Below are 18,614 nucleotides of genomic sequence, written 5' to 3' on the forward strand. Positions count from 1 at the left end.
AGCCATTACACGGCTGGAACACTCAAAGAGGGAGAGCAAGTGAGAGACGGACGGACGGGGGGGGGGGCTTCACAATTGTAGAAGTGGAAAGGGATGGAGAGAAGGGTCTGAGGACTGACTTATGGACAATGGTGTGATCATGCATTGGGTATGACAGTGTTAACCTACAACATCACCTGAAGTGTGGAGCGGATCAAACCTGCCAACTAGCTAGCTCTGTTTGCTAAGGGGCTGATGATGTAGGTTGACCTCTGTGGCTGAAGTAGTGAACCAGTGCTAACATCGACCTTTAGCTTCTCACCATCACAGCCAATCCTGGCCTTTCAGCAGGAACAGAGACGCTGCATCAGCTTTGGCTACCCTGCAGTGAGTTAACATGACATAGCCCACACTAAGAGGATGATGGAGACCGTGATAGCCTCACAAAGACACCGATGTTACGCGTCGCTCTGACACCAGGGAACAAAATGCTGTTTCACACATGCTTGAATGAGCTGGGCTAATCTGGTAAAGGCTCAGCATTCATGTTAAATTAGTCGGAGCRTTCCCCTATCTGAGACATTGCCCCTGGCTGTGGGTGGCTTTAAGTTAATTTAACAGTCAAATCTTTACTATTCTAGTTTGGTCTACTAGTGATACTCCTTGAGGGATCGTGTGTGAGTGTGCAGAAGTGTGTGTTCGCGCGAGCGCACCCGTGCACATTACATATGTAGAATCTTCATTTGATCACTCTTTTGTTGATGAGAATGTTCCTGCAAATCAGGAAATGTAAACTTGTAGTGTATTCAAGGTTTAAAACGACTCCTAAAGCTTGCAATTTCCACTTTAAAAAAACATAATATGTATCAACCCCCAAAATTATTTAAAAAAATGTAAATCCACATTTCCTATTGCTGACAGATTATTTCCTGCTGTAGGGAACTGGCTAAAATGAAGATCCTACTTCTGTAGTGTGTGCATGCCTGCTTATGTGTGTGTGTGTGTGTGTGTGTGTGTGTGTCAGCGTCACTGCATACGTCACAATGCCACATGTGTTTATGAGTGTGTTCATGGGTATGGGCTGTACCTTAATTGTACGATTGTCTAGACTGCAGGGATCATAGCAGCTCATGTTAAAACAGTTTGACAGGAAGGCAGATTGATATTAACAAGTGAACAGTCAGTTACTAGCAGAGCAGGATGAAGATCTCACTGTTAATCCTGTTTCTAAGCGTCACACTTCAGAACAGCAATTCAATAACCCACATCTACCTGATTATTTAACAATTAATCTAGGGCATCAGGCACTGCATAGCTGTGAAATTACATGTAATGCTTTTAGCAATCTGTGTATACCATCCAGGAGAGGAAATATCTACTGCAAAGATTTGAGAGTCACATTTTTTAAATATCACAAATAAAGCAAGTTCAAGTGCATGTTCTACTTCCACCAGAGCGGTGTATTTCCAGGTACGGMCATTCAGTTGAACAGAGAACATCATAAGAGAGGCTGCAATTTGGGTTCCTGTGGGGTACAGACAGGGATAATTGGCAGGTGTATTGTGGTGGAAACCTACTGGGTTCCGGAACACAAGCACAAAGAGTTCATTTAGCGGTGTGTTCTCCTTTGTGCTAATCCATCTCTTTTCGGTCTCCTCAGGTCACCAGTGGTCCTCATGCTGTGGCGTACCAACCGAGCTAGCCCACCAGCCAACCAACCAGCATGGCTTAGAGAGGTTTTACACCTCCTAGTCACAAAGAGAAGCTGAGAGAAGCTATGCAACGGGGATGGATCAGGGGTTGAGTACACATGGTTATGCATATGTCTAGATTTTCTCTGGATATTGTATTGGACAGCCTCTGTGTGAGGATTTCTGTGTKAGGGTCTCTGTGTGTGTACATGCATACGGTAGAAAGGGCCTTGATTGCGTGATGGTCTGTGTAATTACATACAAAGATAATTATGTGTTGTTGTATCTGTGAGTTTCCATCTACAATAGAGGCAGGAAGCCTGCAGTCTTCCATAACGGCCTCATCAGTGTCTCTACAGAGTGTCAACAACACAAAGGCCCTTGAACTCAGAATTCAGACTGACCCAGGCTCATACCCGCTCCCATTCCATCTGGTCACACACACGCATGCAAGAATGCACGCAGGCACGCACTCACAGTAAATAAAGGTTTTTAAAAGCAGCACTCTTTCAGTCTCAACAAAGCAGTGACAGTCTCCAATGAGTGGGAGGGCCACTTTACATTTCACACCAACGAGCCACAGAAAAAGAGAGMCAGAGAGAKAACGKTGGGGGAGAAAGAGAGGGGGAAGAGAGAGAAGAGCAAGAGATATGGGAAAGAAAGAGAAGGTGGAGAGCGAGAGAGACGCGAGAGAGATAGAGAGATGGAGAGAGATAGAGAACGAGATGAGAGATGGGGGAGAGAGATAGATGAGAGAGGGATGGATGGAGAGAGGGATGGAGAGGTAGAGCTGTCATATGTTCATATGAGAGGTTATCAAAAGGCCAGTGAGTCTGATCAAATCTCCCTTTGCCTTGTTTCACAACTGGCACAGTGCCTCTCAAACAGCCCTTTACAGCCTTCAGATAGCTCCACAATGCACAGCTCAAACAGTGGCTGAGGGACAAATGCCTGCCAGAAATGGTTCTGGTTCAGAGGTAGAGGGTTTAATAAGTGGCTACTTTCAAGCTGTGCACCTGCCCATGCTCATATGTGCTGGTGTTGGAATCTGCCTCAGTTAGGGGGGGACTATTATCTCAGGGAATGATAGCACAGGACTGAAGGATATACGGAATGTACATAATACACTTTTCACATTCTACATTTTTACAGACGATTACAGATGTCATTACAAATCCATTGAAATATGGCTCAAAACACATGGCTCAAAACTGTGTTGCGACATCTCACAGCAAATCTTTTTGGTTATTGTATAGTCTCCATTATTTGAAATGGATTTTCATGACACCAATCTGCTTGGTAAACAAACACACATCACTTTAACAGCAGCTGCCACAATTTCCATCCCCAAACACAGTTATTTGCAACTAGCTAATCAGGAAGAAATGTAGCTGCAGTCAGGGAATTGCTAGGATCTAAAGCATGGTAAATTGGATGTTTGCAATAAAACCAGGCTGTGTTAATTTTATTTTCAATAGAGCTGATTGAAGAAGGAGGTGGACTGTGGGGACATCGTTGTTGACTAAGACACAGAGGTCTTCCTTCAGTATCCGTGTGTGTGTGTGAGTGAACTCACACACACACGCACAAACACAAGTGTGTGCGTGCAAACACATTCACATGCATGCACTCGCACACATAAACAGAAACACATACACACAGACTAAATTCACACACACTAAAATGCTGCCAGCAGACACTATTGGCACTTCCAGCTTTAGCATCAGTACGACAGCTACAAACTTCCTCATCAAGTTCAGCCGGACCCAGAACATGATTATCATAACTATCACGAGACACCATGTAGACGCCAAGCTGAATGAGAGGCAGGCTGTTCTAACTAATGAGAAATGAGGACAGAGGGCCCTCTACAGATGCTTTAGTCTAGTGTGGGTGAGCTATGATCTGCACTTCAAATGGAATCTCGGTTAACCCAGAACTAAAGTCTTTCCTAATTGGTCAGATGCTCAGTTAAGTTCTGGGTCCATGCATGTTAAGAAAAGAGATTTAAGGAGCGAAACGAGGAGCTCCACCCCCTCTTTGCAAGTGTAGGGGCCCAAGGCCCCCCCCTTGCTAAAACTCGAAAGATTTGTCCAAATAACCAGTGACGACAAACCCAGGCACTGGAACCAATGCTGCTGAACTGACGCATCCCTTTGTACAATGACAGACCTATGGCACCATTTATGTTTATGTAGTTTGTCCACGAGATATTACTGTCAACGTGTTCCCACTCTGACTATACACTTGTTGAGTGTGCAGGCTTGTGCGAGACCTCTAGAACAGTGGTTCCCAAATGTTTTTATAGTCCCGTACCCCTTCAAAACATTCAACCTCCAGCTGCGTACCCCCTCTAGCACCAGGGTGAGCGCACTCTCAAATGTTGTTTTTTGCCATCATTGTAAGCCTGCCACACACACACACACACACACACTATACTATACATTTATTAAAACATAAGAATGAGGGTGAGTTTGTCACAACCCGGCTCGTGGGAAGTGACAAAGAGCTCTTATAGGACCAGGGCACAAATAATAATATAATAATCAATAATTTTGCTCTTTATTTAGCCATCTTACATATAAAACCTTATTTGTTCATCAAAAATTGTGAATAACTCAACACAGGTTAATGAGAAGGGTGTGCTTGAAAGGATGCACGTAACTCTGCAATGTTGGGTTGTATTGGAGAGTCTCAGTCTTAAATCATTTCCCACACACAGTCTGTGCCTGTATTTAGTTGTCATGCTAGCGAGGGCCGAGAATCCACTCTCACATAGGTACGTGGTTGCAAAGGGCATCAGTGTCTTAACAGCCGATTTGCCAAGGCAAGAAACTGAGCGCAGCCCTATCCAGAAATCTGGCAGTGGCTTCTGATTAAATTCAATTTTCACAGAACCGCTTGTTGCAATTTCGATTGTGGACTGGAGGCAGGGCATGAAAGGGATAACGAATCCAGTTGTTTGTGTCCGTATAAATGTATTGTTTGAAAATGTGGAKGAAAAAWKTTATAAATGTGAATCACATTTTTATTTGGCGTWCCCCCGACGTTATTACGCATACCACAGTTTGGGAATAGCTGCTCTAGAAGAAGGAAATTAACATGTAATATCAGTACCTTCACTGTATTTAGAGACAAATTTGTAAAACAATAAACATAACAGCAGTTGWGGCTTAACTTTGATAGAAACCAACATCAACCATGGGAAGGCATTTCAGACGCCAGCCAATCATCACCATCAATCACCATGACAACAAGGATCAGATTGCTACCTCTGAATGTGTAAAAGGATATTATTACAGAAAGTGAGCCTTGAGCACTTTGGTAGAAGAAAATAAATGAAACCGGCACAAACACACAAATAAAACTGGTGTGGGCCAGGTTATGGTTCCAGGGAGACGTCTGTGCCATGTCCCTTAGAGCGCTAGGCACCATGTCTCGGGCTTCTTTGAAGATTGACTTTGGCGTGCTGGCGGCGGGCGTTTCAGATCCTGGCGAAGCTAGGGACCTTCAGGCTAATCTACCGTCAGATGATAAAAGCGGTCACCTGTGCAGAGCTGATAGTGTGAGTCATTAACGCACAGTGTGCTTGTAAACATTACGACTGTGTTTGGGGATACACTGATTTACTGTCCCTGTCTCTTTATATGGCAGTTACTCCAACTTCTGTGTCCTCATTGGCCTATACCCCAATACACTGACCGTTTTAATAACTATCACTCATGCAGCTTGTAACAAAATCAAATTAACACTAAGTCGGCTCTGTTTATTGAAATTGTATGTATAATCTGATAATTCKAAAGAAAAAACATGATTTATGGGTAAATAAAACTGTGATCCTGATCAGCATATGGTAGACTGGCTAACATGGTGGTATGATACCGTTTCATGTTTGAAAGGGTAAACCTTGGGTTTAACTAAATGGGCTCTGATAAATCCATCCCTAAATGGAAAGAAACCTGTCCTACCAGATGGTCTTTCTGTCATGATTTTTTAAATACAACATTGAAGGAGGTTGGTCAAACTTTGACATCATCCTCCCTCCGTACGAGTGCTGTGGTGATCTGTGGTGGCATGCAGAATAGCCGTCAGCCTGTCTGACTGAGTGCTGCTGACGTTTGGGGGCTGGGCGTTGGTTTGTTTACACTGAAGCTGTCCGGGGGAGCCAATGCGTGGTCACATTAAACCCTTCTCCATTATTAATGGCTGCCAAATATGGGGCAAGGGTGATTTGGTGCTCACTGGCTCAGACAACATAATCTGTCCAACAGGAGATTGTGGTCTGTGTTGCACAGTGTGAGGGGTCTATAGTTGGTACCAACACCAAGTACTGTAGGCCTTCAGAGTCACTGACAGCTATTGAAATAACTTTCTCATGACATTTATTCTCCCTCAAAACATTAGGTGACTGTTACACTACTGCCAGAAAATATAATAACTATCAATTAGATTATCAAACATYTAAATGACTACATTTGTTTACTGGGAGCAACTTCATCTTTGTAAATGTATATAATTGCTTTCAAATCTGGCTAATTTGAGAATATCAGGGAAAGTTAAAAGAAAAACAAATAACCCTAAAACATTGAATTGAATCAAATTTCTGGTCATTATGGAATGTTTTTGCAGCTCATACAGCTGACTATCTTTAAACYTTTTTTGTTTCATTTCTTTGCAGTCATTGATGCATTATGTGAACTGCTTTATGCAAAGAAATACGACCGTCTAATTTAAGATAAGGAACATAACGGGAAATTGGTGCAATTATCATACAGATGCCAAAAGGTCAGAAGTGGACAGCCTTAACAAGTCTCTCACCTAATATTACACACAATCACACACACACAGTTAAATTAATGCCCACAAAATTCATGTTGCTCTTTTGAGGACGACATCAGTTAAACTAAATTACAGGAATAAATCTGCATTTAATCAGAGAATTGGGCAACATCTGTCTGTGGTTTGGATTAGCAGTTAGGAGATTGGACTGGAGACTAGAGGGGGATGGAAGGTATTCTCAGAGGGAAGCTGGTGAGAGACATATGCACCCCTTCTATACTCTCCAATCTGACTAAGCCCAATACATATTTTAGCTGTCTGAACATTTTAGGGGTAAATATGAGCCAATGCAAATGTAAAGAAGACATTTCCTGTACAGCTGCTTAAGAGAAGGAGAAATAAAGAGTGGGTATCAGACAACCACATRTGAATAGAACATAGGAGAGCRACGCATACATTTGACAATTAAATGAGAAGACCATTATCTATTYCTTTGTTTGTTTATTTATCAATTGTGAGAAGAGGAGCAAACTTAATGAGGTTAGTTGTCAAAATACAGCTTTTTCACGGTCTACAGAGGGGCAACCCTATTAGGGGAATCAAAGACGCCTGTACAAGCCGTCTTGGGCATCTTCATTAGAATTTCAAAGTAGTTTTGATTGTTTGATCTCATATCCAAAAAGTATTGTTGGAAACGTAATTAGCATAAGCCTAGCTGTAAATGTATTTTCCACTCTGCTGGTTGTGATCCATAATTAACTCTGGAGAGATCCCATTTTCACCTTCTCTACAAGAATCCCCCCAAGAGTTTACCCTTAGGAGATGTGCTAACAAATGATATGCGCCTCTGTGAATACAATATAATTGTCAGTACAATGGAATTAAGTCAAATAATGAGACATTGGCCTTTATCGTATTACTGTATAGTTGGGACTTGATCTATGCCCCCTATCATCTCTGTAATCTATTAGAAGATCACATATATAGATAAAACTCCATCCTTTATTGTTGAAAATAAAATGACAGAAACCTAGAGCACATGTGGTTTACATGTAAGTTTGCAAACCAGTCCCCTAATCATCACAGAGGACGATTCCACCATGGGCATGTACAGTATAATTTAGAATATCATTTTGGGGGGGGTTTCACTTATATAACCCTGGACCCCTCGTTTACAACCCATGAGAAAATATACTAAAATATACTAACAATCTTAAAGAGAAATGAAAACATTGAAAAATAATAATGGCTGTTATTAATTAGGCCCATTTGGTCCAATTGACCCCAAGCATCCGAGGCACCTAGTATCAGCAATATATATTATATTATACCTAATATCTGTAACAATATATATTGTATTATATATAATATTTATTATCTGTAATAACATATTACATTATATCTAATATTTATTATCTGTAATAACATATTACATTATATCTCATATTTATTAGCATCCAACTCAATTCATTTATATTGTGAATTTTCCCCTTGATGGTGCAGGGTAAGTGATGGAGGAAATGGTTCAGAAGACTCCTACATATCTAATCAAAGTTACGAGCTGCCAGCACTGACAACAGACAATGGCGTTTCACTGTTTCTGACTGTGTGTGTGTGTGTGTGTGTGTCTGTGTGTGTGTGAGAAAGACACAAAGACACAAACACACAAAAACAAGTCAACACTCCATTCCCCTATTGACCACAGGCACACAGGTGCTAGAATGGTTATCACACTACCTTTACATAACATCTTTTTGACAGAAATGTTTTTCTTCATTTCACTACATGCCTCTCTGTTTCCACCCTGTTCATAAAACTGGGCTCCAACCCCCTGTAATATATGGGATGTAGTAAAATAACTAATACAGCTGGCTGTGTGTGATATCAGTGCCACTGGACTCTAACCCATGGGTGACCTGCCATGTTAATGCTGAGTGTTGGCCTCCACAGAGAGGGGAGTGAGACACAGTGAATGCAGCAGTGGAGCTCTTCAGTGATTTGGGACTCTTCCTCATTAATAATGTAGACGTGTCCACAAGCAAGTGTGCTCTCACTGGGGAACAGGGCTAAACAAATACACGGAGAACCGGGTAAGAGGAGACTTTACAGTACACTGCAGATATCACCACCATTCATACTGGCATAAAGCTCTGTGTTATGGATTCATATCTGCTGCATAAGTACAAACAGGAGTGCAATACATGTACAGGGGCTGTATTTTATACTCCCAGTGGCCATCCAAACCACACACACACACTTCTACAACAGTAGATACAACAGAAAACTTGTTTCACACAGTATAACACAACTTCCTACAGTAGGTCTAATCCAAACGTGGCAGAGAACTTTGAAGGACTTGACTAAATCAATAGCGGTCCCACTACAGTGGCAAGAAAAAGTATGTGAACCCTTTGTAAATACCTGGATTACTGCATAAAATTGGTCATAAAATTTGATCTGATCTTCATCTAGGTCAACACAATAGACAAACACAGCCCTCTAAAACTAATAACTCAAACAATTTTACGTATTCATATCTTTATTGAATACACCGTGTAAACATTCACAGTGCAGCGTGGGAAAAGTATGTCAAAACTTGGATTTAATAACTGGTTGACCCTCATTTGGCAGCAATAACCTGAATCAAACGGTTTCTGTAGTTGCGGATCAGACATGCACAATGGTCAGGAGGAATTTAGGACCATTCCTCTATACAACACTGTTTCAGTTCAGCAATATTCTTGGCATGCCTGGTGTGAATTGCTCTYCTGAGGTCATACCACAGCATCTCAATCGGGTTGAGGTCAGGACTCTGACTGGGCCACTCCAGAAGGCGTATTTTCTTCTGTTGAAGCCATTCTGTTGTTGATTTACTTCTGTGTTTTGGGTCGTTGTCCTGTTGCATCACCCAACTTGCGCTTCAATTGGCGGACAGATAGCCTTACATTCTTCTTGATAAACTTGGGAATTCATTTTTCCATCGATGATAGCAAGCTGTCCAGGTCCTGAGGCAGCAAAGCGGCCCCAAACCATGATGCTCTCTCCACCATACTTTACAGTTGGGATGAGGTTTTGATGTTGGTGTGCTGTGCCTTTTTTCTCCACACAGTGTATTGTGTTCCTTCCAAACAACTCAACTGTAGTTTCATCTGTCCACAGAATATCTTGCCAGTAGCGCTGTGGAACATCCAGGTGCACTTCTGCAAACTTCAGACATGCAGCAATATTTTTGGGGGACTGCAGTGGCTTCTTCCGTGGTGTCCTYCCATGAACACCATTCTTGTTTAGTGTTTTACRTATYGTAGACWCGTCAACAGAGATGTTAGCATGTTCCAGAGATTTCTGTAAGTCCTTAGCTGACACTCTAGGATTCTTCTTAACCTCATTGAGCATTCTACGCTGTGCTCTTGCAGTCATCTTTGCAGGACGGCCACTCCTAGGGAGAGTAGCAACAGGGCTGAACTTTCTCCATTTATAGACAATTTGTCTTTCCGTGGACTGATGAACATCAAGGCTTTTAGAGATACTTTTGTAACCCTTTCCAGCTTTATGCAAGTCAACAATTCTTAATCTTAGATATTCTGAGATCTCTTTTTCAGGCAATGCGTCTTGTGAATAGAGAGTTTTTTATAGTGCAGGGCAGCTCTAACCAACATCTCCAATCTCATCTCATTGATTGGACTCCAGGTTAGCTGACTCCTGACTCCAATTAGCTTTTGGAAAAGTCATTAGCCTAGGGGTTCACATACTTTTYCCAACCTACACTGTGAATGTTTAAATGATATATTCAGTATAGACACGAAAAATACAATAATTTGTGTGTTATTAGTTTAAGCACACTGTGTTTGTCTATTGTTGTGACTAAGATGAAGATCAGATCAAATTTGATGACCAATTTATGCATAAATCCAGGAAATTCCAAAGGGTTCACTTCCTTTTTCTTGCCACTGTATATAAAACTCATCTGATAATCTGAAACATAAAATACTTTAAAAATGGTCTAATATGATGCAAACATTTTGATCAAAGGGCCAAGAAAGGGACAAGACAGGCGGGAATATTCTCCTCTGTGATATTAAAACCATTACATATCTGAACGCTTGGAGCACCCATCTCCAAAGCACATATTTGATGAAGAGAAAAGTGCCAACTGTGGCAGCCTTGGCAGAGGAGGAACAAAGGCACCAGTGTTAAACTATCAGAGTCCCCTGTSAAATCTCAATGGATACCACAGAAACCGAGCACGTTACCATCTCAATTAAATCCACGCTGCTGTTCCTATTGATTTTAAAAGCCTAATGATGACTCGTTTAAGTTGCACATTTGTATGCGTGTGTTTATGGTACTGTTTCGCAGCCTGTGAAAAAAAACAAAGTAAAACAAGAGAAAGCATGAACACGATGTGGCATCTGTTCTTTAAGTGATATATCACTCTATTCCACTTCATTTAGCATCACTCCATCAGAGTTAATTGGTTCATGAGGAGCAGTAATTAAGGGGGAATGGCCTTGTTTATTGCTGCGCTCCGTTCATTAAGGAGTGAGCCGTGTTTGCAGAGCGGGTGACATTAACACACCCTTCAGAACAGCCAAGGGTCAAGTAGCTGACTTGGCACTTGTTCCCACTACATAGCTCAGCCACAAAATTGTCTATATCGTAAAAATTCATGAAAACAAAAAATGGTTTTAATTTAAGGTTAGGCATCAGGTTAACAGTGTGGTTAAGGTTGCCTAGTCACTTTATCCCTGCCTACAGTATATGTCTAAACAGTGCATTTGGAAAGTATATTTTTACATTTCGTTACGTTACAGCCTTATTCTAAAATGGATGAAATTCATTTTCCCCCCCTCATCACACATTACCCCATAATGACAAAGCAAAAACAGCTTTTTAGAAATTGTTGCAAATGTATATATTTCAAAAAATGAAATATCACATTTACATAAGTATTCAGACCCTTTACTCAGTACTTTGTTGAAGCACCGTTGGCAGCGATTACAGCCTCGAGTCTTCTTGGGCATGACGCTACAAGCTTGGCACACCTGTATTTGGGGAGTTTCTCCCATTCTTCTCTGCAGATCAAATCAAGCTCTGTCAGGTTGGATGGGGAGCCTCGCTGCACAGCTATTTTCAGGTCTCTCCAGAGAGGTTCAATCAGGTTCAAGTCCGGGCTCTGGCTGGGCCACTCAAGGACATTCTCATAAACGCTTAGGGTCGTTGTCCTGTTGGAAGGTGAACCTTTGCCCCAGTCTGAGGTCCTGAGCACTGTGGAGCAGGTTTTCATCAAGGATCTCTGTACTTTGCTCCGTTAATCTTTCCCTCGATCCTGACTAGTCTTCCAGTCCCTGCCGCTGAAAAACATCCCCACAGCACGCTGCTGCCACCAMCATGCTTCACCCTAGGGATGGTGCCAGGTTCCCACCAGACGTGACGCTTGGCATTCAGGCCAAAGAGTTTGATCTTGGTTTCATCAGACCAGAGAACCTCGTTTCTAATGGTCTGAGAGTCTTTAGGTGCCWTTTGGMAAACTCCAAGTGAGCTGTCATGTGCCTTTTACAGAGGAGCGCCTTCCGTCTGGCTACTCTACCATAAAGGCCTGATTGGTGGAGTGCTGCAGAGATGGTTGTCCTTCTGGAAAGTTCTCCCATCTCCATAGAGGAACTCTAGTGACCAGGAAGAGTCTTGGTGGTTCCAAACTTCTTCCATTTAAGAATGATGGAGGCCACTGTGTTCTTGGGGACCTTCAATGCTGCAGACATGTTTTGGTACCCTTCCCCAGATCTGTGCCTTGACACAATCCTGTCTCAGAGCTCTACGGACAGTTCCTTCCACCTCATGGTTTGTTTATTGCTCTGACATGCACTGTCAACTGTGGGACCTTATATAGAAAGGTGTGTGCCTTTCCAAATCATGTCCAATCAATTGAATTTACCACAAGTGGACTCCAATCAAGTGATAGAAACATCTCAATGATGATCGATGGAAACAGGATGCACCTGAGCTCAATTTCGAGTCTCATAGCAAAGGGTCTGAATACTTATGTAAATAAGGTATTTCTGTTTTCTATTTTTAACACATTTGCAAACATTTCTAAAACCCTGTTTTCGCTTTGTCATTATGGGGTATTGTGTGTAGATTGATGATGAAAAACATTTATTTAATCCATTTTAGAATAAGGCTGTAACATAACAAAATGTGGAAAAAGTCAAGGGGTCTGAATACTTTCCGAATGCACTGTATCTACMTCAATTACATCGTACCCTGCACATCGACTCAGTACTGCTATCCCATGTATATAACCATGTTATCATTACTCAGTGTATTTATTCCTTGTTATTATTTTGAAATGTATATTATTTCTCGATTTCTTGATTTGATTTCTGACTTTGTGGCTGTGACGACCCTTGGCACTGGAGGGGGAAATGGGACTTTGCCTGCAGGTGAAACTACTAGTGAACTGCACACATTGGGTATGGTACAGAATGTAATGGGGGGAGTACTACCATTACAAAAACATTCTGTAGTCGACCCTCAGTCAGTTTCATTGAGGAGCTGGCCTGTTCACTTGTCCATGAAAAGGTGAAGAGAGAATTTTGTCAATATTTCTAAAGCTGCCAAATATGCATATACTGTACCTGAAAGTCTTACCAATTATCACTATTCAAGATACATTGACACACACCGAGAGAGACAGAGACAGAGAGAAAGAGATACACCCAGAGTCTGAGTTGGTGAGAATAGAGCACCCTCTCGTTTGCGTCAGTTTGAATCTGGTGTTGTATGGTGTGCTCCACTTATGGGCCGCATTCCAGGCAGACTACATTTCAGTTGCCCACCAGATCTCCCAACACSCAACTACACCATAAGATTTAGTAATCTGATACCTGTCTGCCCAGTTGATGTGGCACTTAAATAYTGGTAGATGTGCACAGTGCAACTGAAAAGTAATCTGCCTGGAACACCACCATGGTTTCCAACAATTACGACAGCTGAGGAGATTGACATATGACCTACCTCTCTCCTCCTGGACGCCCAGCACGTCTGTTTGACCTTCCACACCACCGCCGCCACCAGCAAAAGGGACAGGAAACAGCTGCAGGAGGACAACAGGACAACCAATCAATCAATCAATCAAACAATTAGTTAATCATCCATTATGTTATCCATTCAGTCTACTATTTTACAATCAACCCTAGCATTTTAATATTTCCTAATTCATAGACTTGGTATGATGTCACAAGAARGGTCAGGAGCCATTTTCATGGTCTACCATGTGGGGGGTTACCACCTGTATTTAGCGGTCACATGACCAATCTGGTAACGCTTTCTAATAACGTTCAGTAATAACCATTTATAAGGCTTTATAAATAGTTTGATCACCATTTATTAATTAGTATTCCTACGTGTAAATGTTAGGAAGCGCTATATATAGACAGTTATTCACACAAGTTAAAAATGATTTCTAAATGATTTACAAAATGATTTATAAAGGTGTCCTTTTAAACCATTTACAATTCACTTTTTGCAGTACCTGATCTAAAGTAAGCCCTATTCATACTTAAGGAAATCGATTTATAAAGTGCTTAAATGACCAGGTGTAATCATCTCCTGGAATTACTTTGTCAATGGTTTAAATGGGCCAGTGTAAACATTCTCCTGGGAATTACTTGTTCAATGGTTTAAATGGACCAGTGTATCATCTCCTGGAATTACTTTGTCAATGGTTTAAATGCCAGTGTAATCATCTCCTGGAATTACTTTGTCAATGGTTTAAATGGCCAGTGTAATCATCTCCTGGAATTACTTTGTCCAATGGTTTAAATGGCCCAGTGTAATCTCTCCTGGAATTACTTTGTCAATGGTTTAAATGGCCAGTGTAATCATCTCCTGGATTGACTTTGTCAATGGTTTAAAATGGCCAGTGTAATCATCTCCGGAATTACTTTGTCAATGGTTTAAATGGCCAGTGTACATCATCTCCTGGAATTACTTTGTCAATGGTTTAAATGGCCAGGTAATCATCTCCCTGGAATTACTTTCAATGGTTTAAATGGCCAGTGTAATCATCTCCTGGAATTACTTTGTTAATGGTTTAAAATGGCCAGTGTAATCATCTCCCGGAATTACTTTTGTCAATGTTTAAATGGCCAGTGTAATCATCTCCGGAATTACTTTGTCAATGGTTTAAATGGCCAGTCGTAACTCATCCCCCTGGATACTTTGTCAATGGTTTAAATGCCTAGTGTAATGCCATCTCCGGAATTACTTTGTCAATGGTTTAAATGGCCAGTGGTAATCATCTCTCCGGAATTAATTTGTTCAATGGTTTAAATGGCCAGTGTATTCACTTCCCGGAATTAACTTTGTCAATGGTTTAAATGGCCAGTGTAATCATCTCCTGGAATTACTTTGTCAATGGTTTAATGGCCAGTGTAATCATCTCCTGAATTACTTTGTCAATGGTTTATAAATGCGCAGTGTAATCATCTCCTGGAATTACTTTGTCAATGGTTTAATGGCCAGTGTAATCATCTCCTGGAATTACTTTGTCAATGGTTTAAATGGCCAGTGTATCATCTCCTCGGAATTAACTTTGTCAATGGTTTAAATGGCCAGTGTAATCATCTCCTGGAATTACTTTGTCAATGGTTTAAATGCCCAGTGTAATCATCTCCCGGAATTACTTTGTCAATGGTTTAAATGGCCAGTGTAATCATTCTCCCGGAATTACTTTGTTAATGGTTTAAATGGCCAGTGTAATCATCTCCCGATTACTTTGTCAATGGTTAAATGGCCAGTGTAATCATCTCCCGGAATTACTTTGTCATGGTTTAAATGGCCAGTGTAATCATCTCCTGGAATTACTTTGTCAATGGTTTTAAAATGGCAGTGTAATCATCTCCGGTATTACTTTGTCAATGGTTTAAATGGCAGTGTAATCATCTCCCGGAATTACTTTGTCAATGGTTTAAATGGCCAGTGTAATCATCTCCCGGAATAATTTGTCAATGGTTTAAATGGCCAGTGTAATCATCTCCTGGAATTACTTTGTCAATGGTTAAAATGGCCGTGTAATCATCTCCTGGAATTACTTTGTCAATGGTAAATGGCCAGTGTAATCATCTCCTGGAATTACTTTGTCAATGGTTAAATGGCAGTGTAATCATCTCCTGGAATTACTTTGTCAATGGTTTAAATGGCCAGTGTAATCATCTCCCTGGAATTAGACTTGTGCAATGTGTCAATGTACTTTGCAGTCTCTCTCTCTCTCTCTGCCTGCGGTTATGGAACCCCTACCTGTCCCAGACCTGCTGTTTTCAACTCTTAATGATCGGCTATGAAAAGCCAACTGATATTTATTCCTGATTATTATTTGACCATGCTTGTCATTTATGAACATTTGAAAATCTTGGCTCTCTCTAATTCTCTCCTTCTCTCTTTCTTTCTCCTCTCGGAGGACCTGAGCCCTAGGACCGTACGTCACGGCAACCGGGCATGATGACTCCTTGCTGTCCCCAGTCCGCCTGGCCTTGCTGCTATTCCAGTTTCAGCTGTTCTGCCTGCGGTTATGGAACCCCTACCTGTCCAGAACCTTGCTGTTTTCAACTCTTAATGACGGCTATGAAAAGCCAACTGATATTTATTCCTGATTATATTTGACCATGCTTGTCATTTTGAATGCATTTTGAAAATCTTGGCATAGTTCTGTTATAATCTCCACCCGGCACAGCCAGAAGAGGACTGGCCACCCCTCATAGCCTGGTTCCTCTCTAGGTTTCTTCCTAGGTTTTGGCCTTTCTAGGGAGTTTTTCCTAGCCACCGTGCTTCTACACCTGCATTGCTTGCTGTTTGGGGTTTTAGGCTGGGTTTCTGTACAGCACTTCGAGATATTAGCTGATGTACGAAGGGCTATATAAAATAAACTTGATTTGATTTGATTTGGTTGCCTTTGCAACTTCTCTGACTGTTTTCATTTCTCCATGTGCCTGCATAGAGCGCTGCCTGTCTGTTTACTTTAGAGAAGATTACAAAAATGTCCGCCACAAGGCTAGCAGCACCGAACACTATGAAATAGACTAAGATTGATGGCTGGCTGCTGAAGTAAACCAAGTGAAATATGGGGAAATGGCATCAAATGGACACCATCAATAACCCCAGGGAGCTAGTGCATTCCATAGAGTGGGTCAGGGAGGGTAGGAATGGCCATGCACTTCTGACAGAAAGCACTGTCACACAGAGTGACCCTAATGCCAATGACATCTGGAGGTTAGATCACACAAAGCCCGTCTTTCAAMCACAGCTTTTACAAGTCCTGGAGGCCAACGCACCAAACCGCCAAGGCAGGAAGTCAATTAGAGACACTTGTGAGTTACAGTCCAAGACAATCGCTATCTTTATAACGCCTTCCGTGTACAGCTAGAAAGAACCGCAGAAGCAATGACCACATCGTAAAGGGCTAAAGAGTTTTAATTATCGTGACATTTCCAAGCCAAGCCTGCTGAAAGGCTGTGGATATGCTCTCTCACCACATGTTCTGGAAAACCACTAGTACATCAACTATCGGAGGAATTAGCCTAGTTAGTGGTGTACCAAATACAGTACTTTTTTWAAAATGGTTTTATTTATTAACTTTTATTTAAGCAGGGAGTCTGCAGGGAGTCTGATTAAGACCAAGGTCTCTTCATCAGATGAGCCCTGCATGAACACATCAATACACAACAATTACACTATACATATCTAAACATCAATTACACAGTTATGAAAACTTAGGACACTAAAGAGGCCTTTCTACTGACTCTGAAAAACACCAAAAGAAAGATGCCCAGGGTCCCTGCTTATCTGCGTGAGCGTGCCTTAAGCATGTTGCAAGGAGGCATGAGGACTGCAGATGTGGCCAGGGCAAAAATTGCAATGTCTGTACTGTGAGACGCCTAMGACAGCGCTACAGGGAGACAGGACGGACAGCTGATCGTCCTCCCAGTGGCAAACCATGTGTAACAACACCTGCACAGAATTGGTACATCCGAACATCACACCTGCGGGAGAGGTACAGGATGGCAACAACAACTGCCCGAGTTACACCAGGAACGCACAATCACTCCATCAGTGATCAGACTGTCCGCAATTGTTTTTGCTTTCATGAACTGTGTAATTGATGTGTGTGTGTGTGTGTGTGTGTGTGTGTGTGTGTGTGTGTGTGTGTGTGTGTGTGTGTGTGTGTGTGTGTGTGATATATAAGAATATATATAGATTATATATATATAAATATATTATATTTTTGTTTCATCACACCAGAGGACATTTCTCTAAAAAGTACGATCTTTGTACCCATGTGCAGTTGAAAACCGTAGTCTGGCTTTTTATGGCGGGTTTGGAGCAGTGGCTTCTTCCTTGCTGAGCGGCCTTTCAGGTTATGTCGATATAGGACCGTTTTACTGTGGCTATAGATACTTTTGTACCTGTTTCCTCCAGCATCTTCAACAAGGTCCTTTGCTGTTGTTCTGGGATTGATTTGCACTTTTCGCACCAAAGTACGTCATCTCTAGGAGACAGAACGCGTCTCCTTCCTGAGCAGTATGAGGCTGTGTGGTCCCATGGTGTTTATACTTGCATACTATTGTTTGTACAGATGGACGTGATACCTTCAGGCGTTTGGAAGTTGTTCCCAGGGATGAACCAGACTTGTGGAGGTCCACAATTTTCTTTCTGAGGTCTTGGCTGATTTCTTTAGATTTTTCCATGATGTCAAGCAAGGAGGCACTGAGTTTGAAGATAGGCCTTGAAATACATCCACAGGTACACCTCCAATTGACTCAATTATGTCAATTAGCCTATCAGAAGCTTCTAAAGCCATGACATACATTTTCTGGAATTTTCCAAGCTGTTTAAAGTACAGTCAACTTAGTGTATGTAAAACGTCCTCTCACTGTCAACTGCATTTATTTTCAATAACTTAACGTGTAAATATTTGTGTACATACAAGTTCAACACTGAGACATAAACTGAACAAGTTCCACAGACATGTGACAACAGAAATGGAATAATGTGTCCCTGAACAAAGGGGGGTCAAAACAAAAGTAACAGTCAGTATCTGGTGTGTTACCAGCTGCTTTAAGTACTGCAGTGCATCTCCTCGTCATGGACTGCACCAGATTTTGCCAGTTC

The 18,614-nt window shown here is 41.6% G+C and overlaps 1 protein-coding gene across 1 annotated transcript in view; it reads right to left on the reverse strand.

Moving 5' to 3' along the window:
- The window catches only part of LOC139023013 (attractin-like protein 1), a 203,572-nt gene that overhangs the window by 87,303 nt on the left and 97,655 nt on the right, over nt 1-18,614 (reverse strand). The window contains exon 10 of the mRNA XM_070434987.1: nt 13,464-13,542. Coding sequence (XP_070291088.1) covers nt 13,464-13,542 — 79 coding nt within the window. The remainder of the gene's footprint in view (nt 1-13,463; nt 13,543-18,614) is intronic.

Source organism: Salvelinus sp. IW2-2015, linkage group LG25 (assembly GCF_002910315.2).
Source record: "Salvelinus sp. IW2-2015 linkage group LG25, ASM291031v2, whole genome shotgun sequence".
In the NCBI taxonomy this organism is placed as follows: domain Eukaryota; kingdom Metazoa; phylum Chordata; class Actinopteri; order Salmoniformes; family Salmonidae; genus Salvelinus; species Salvelinus sp. IW2-2015.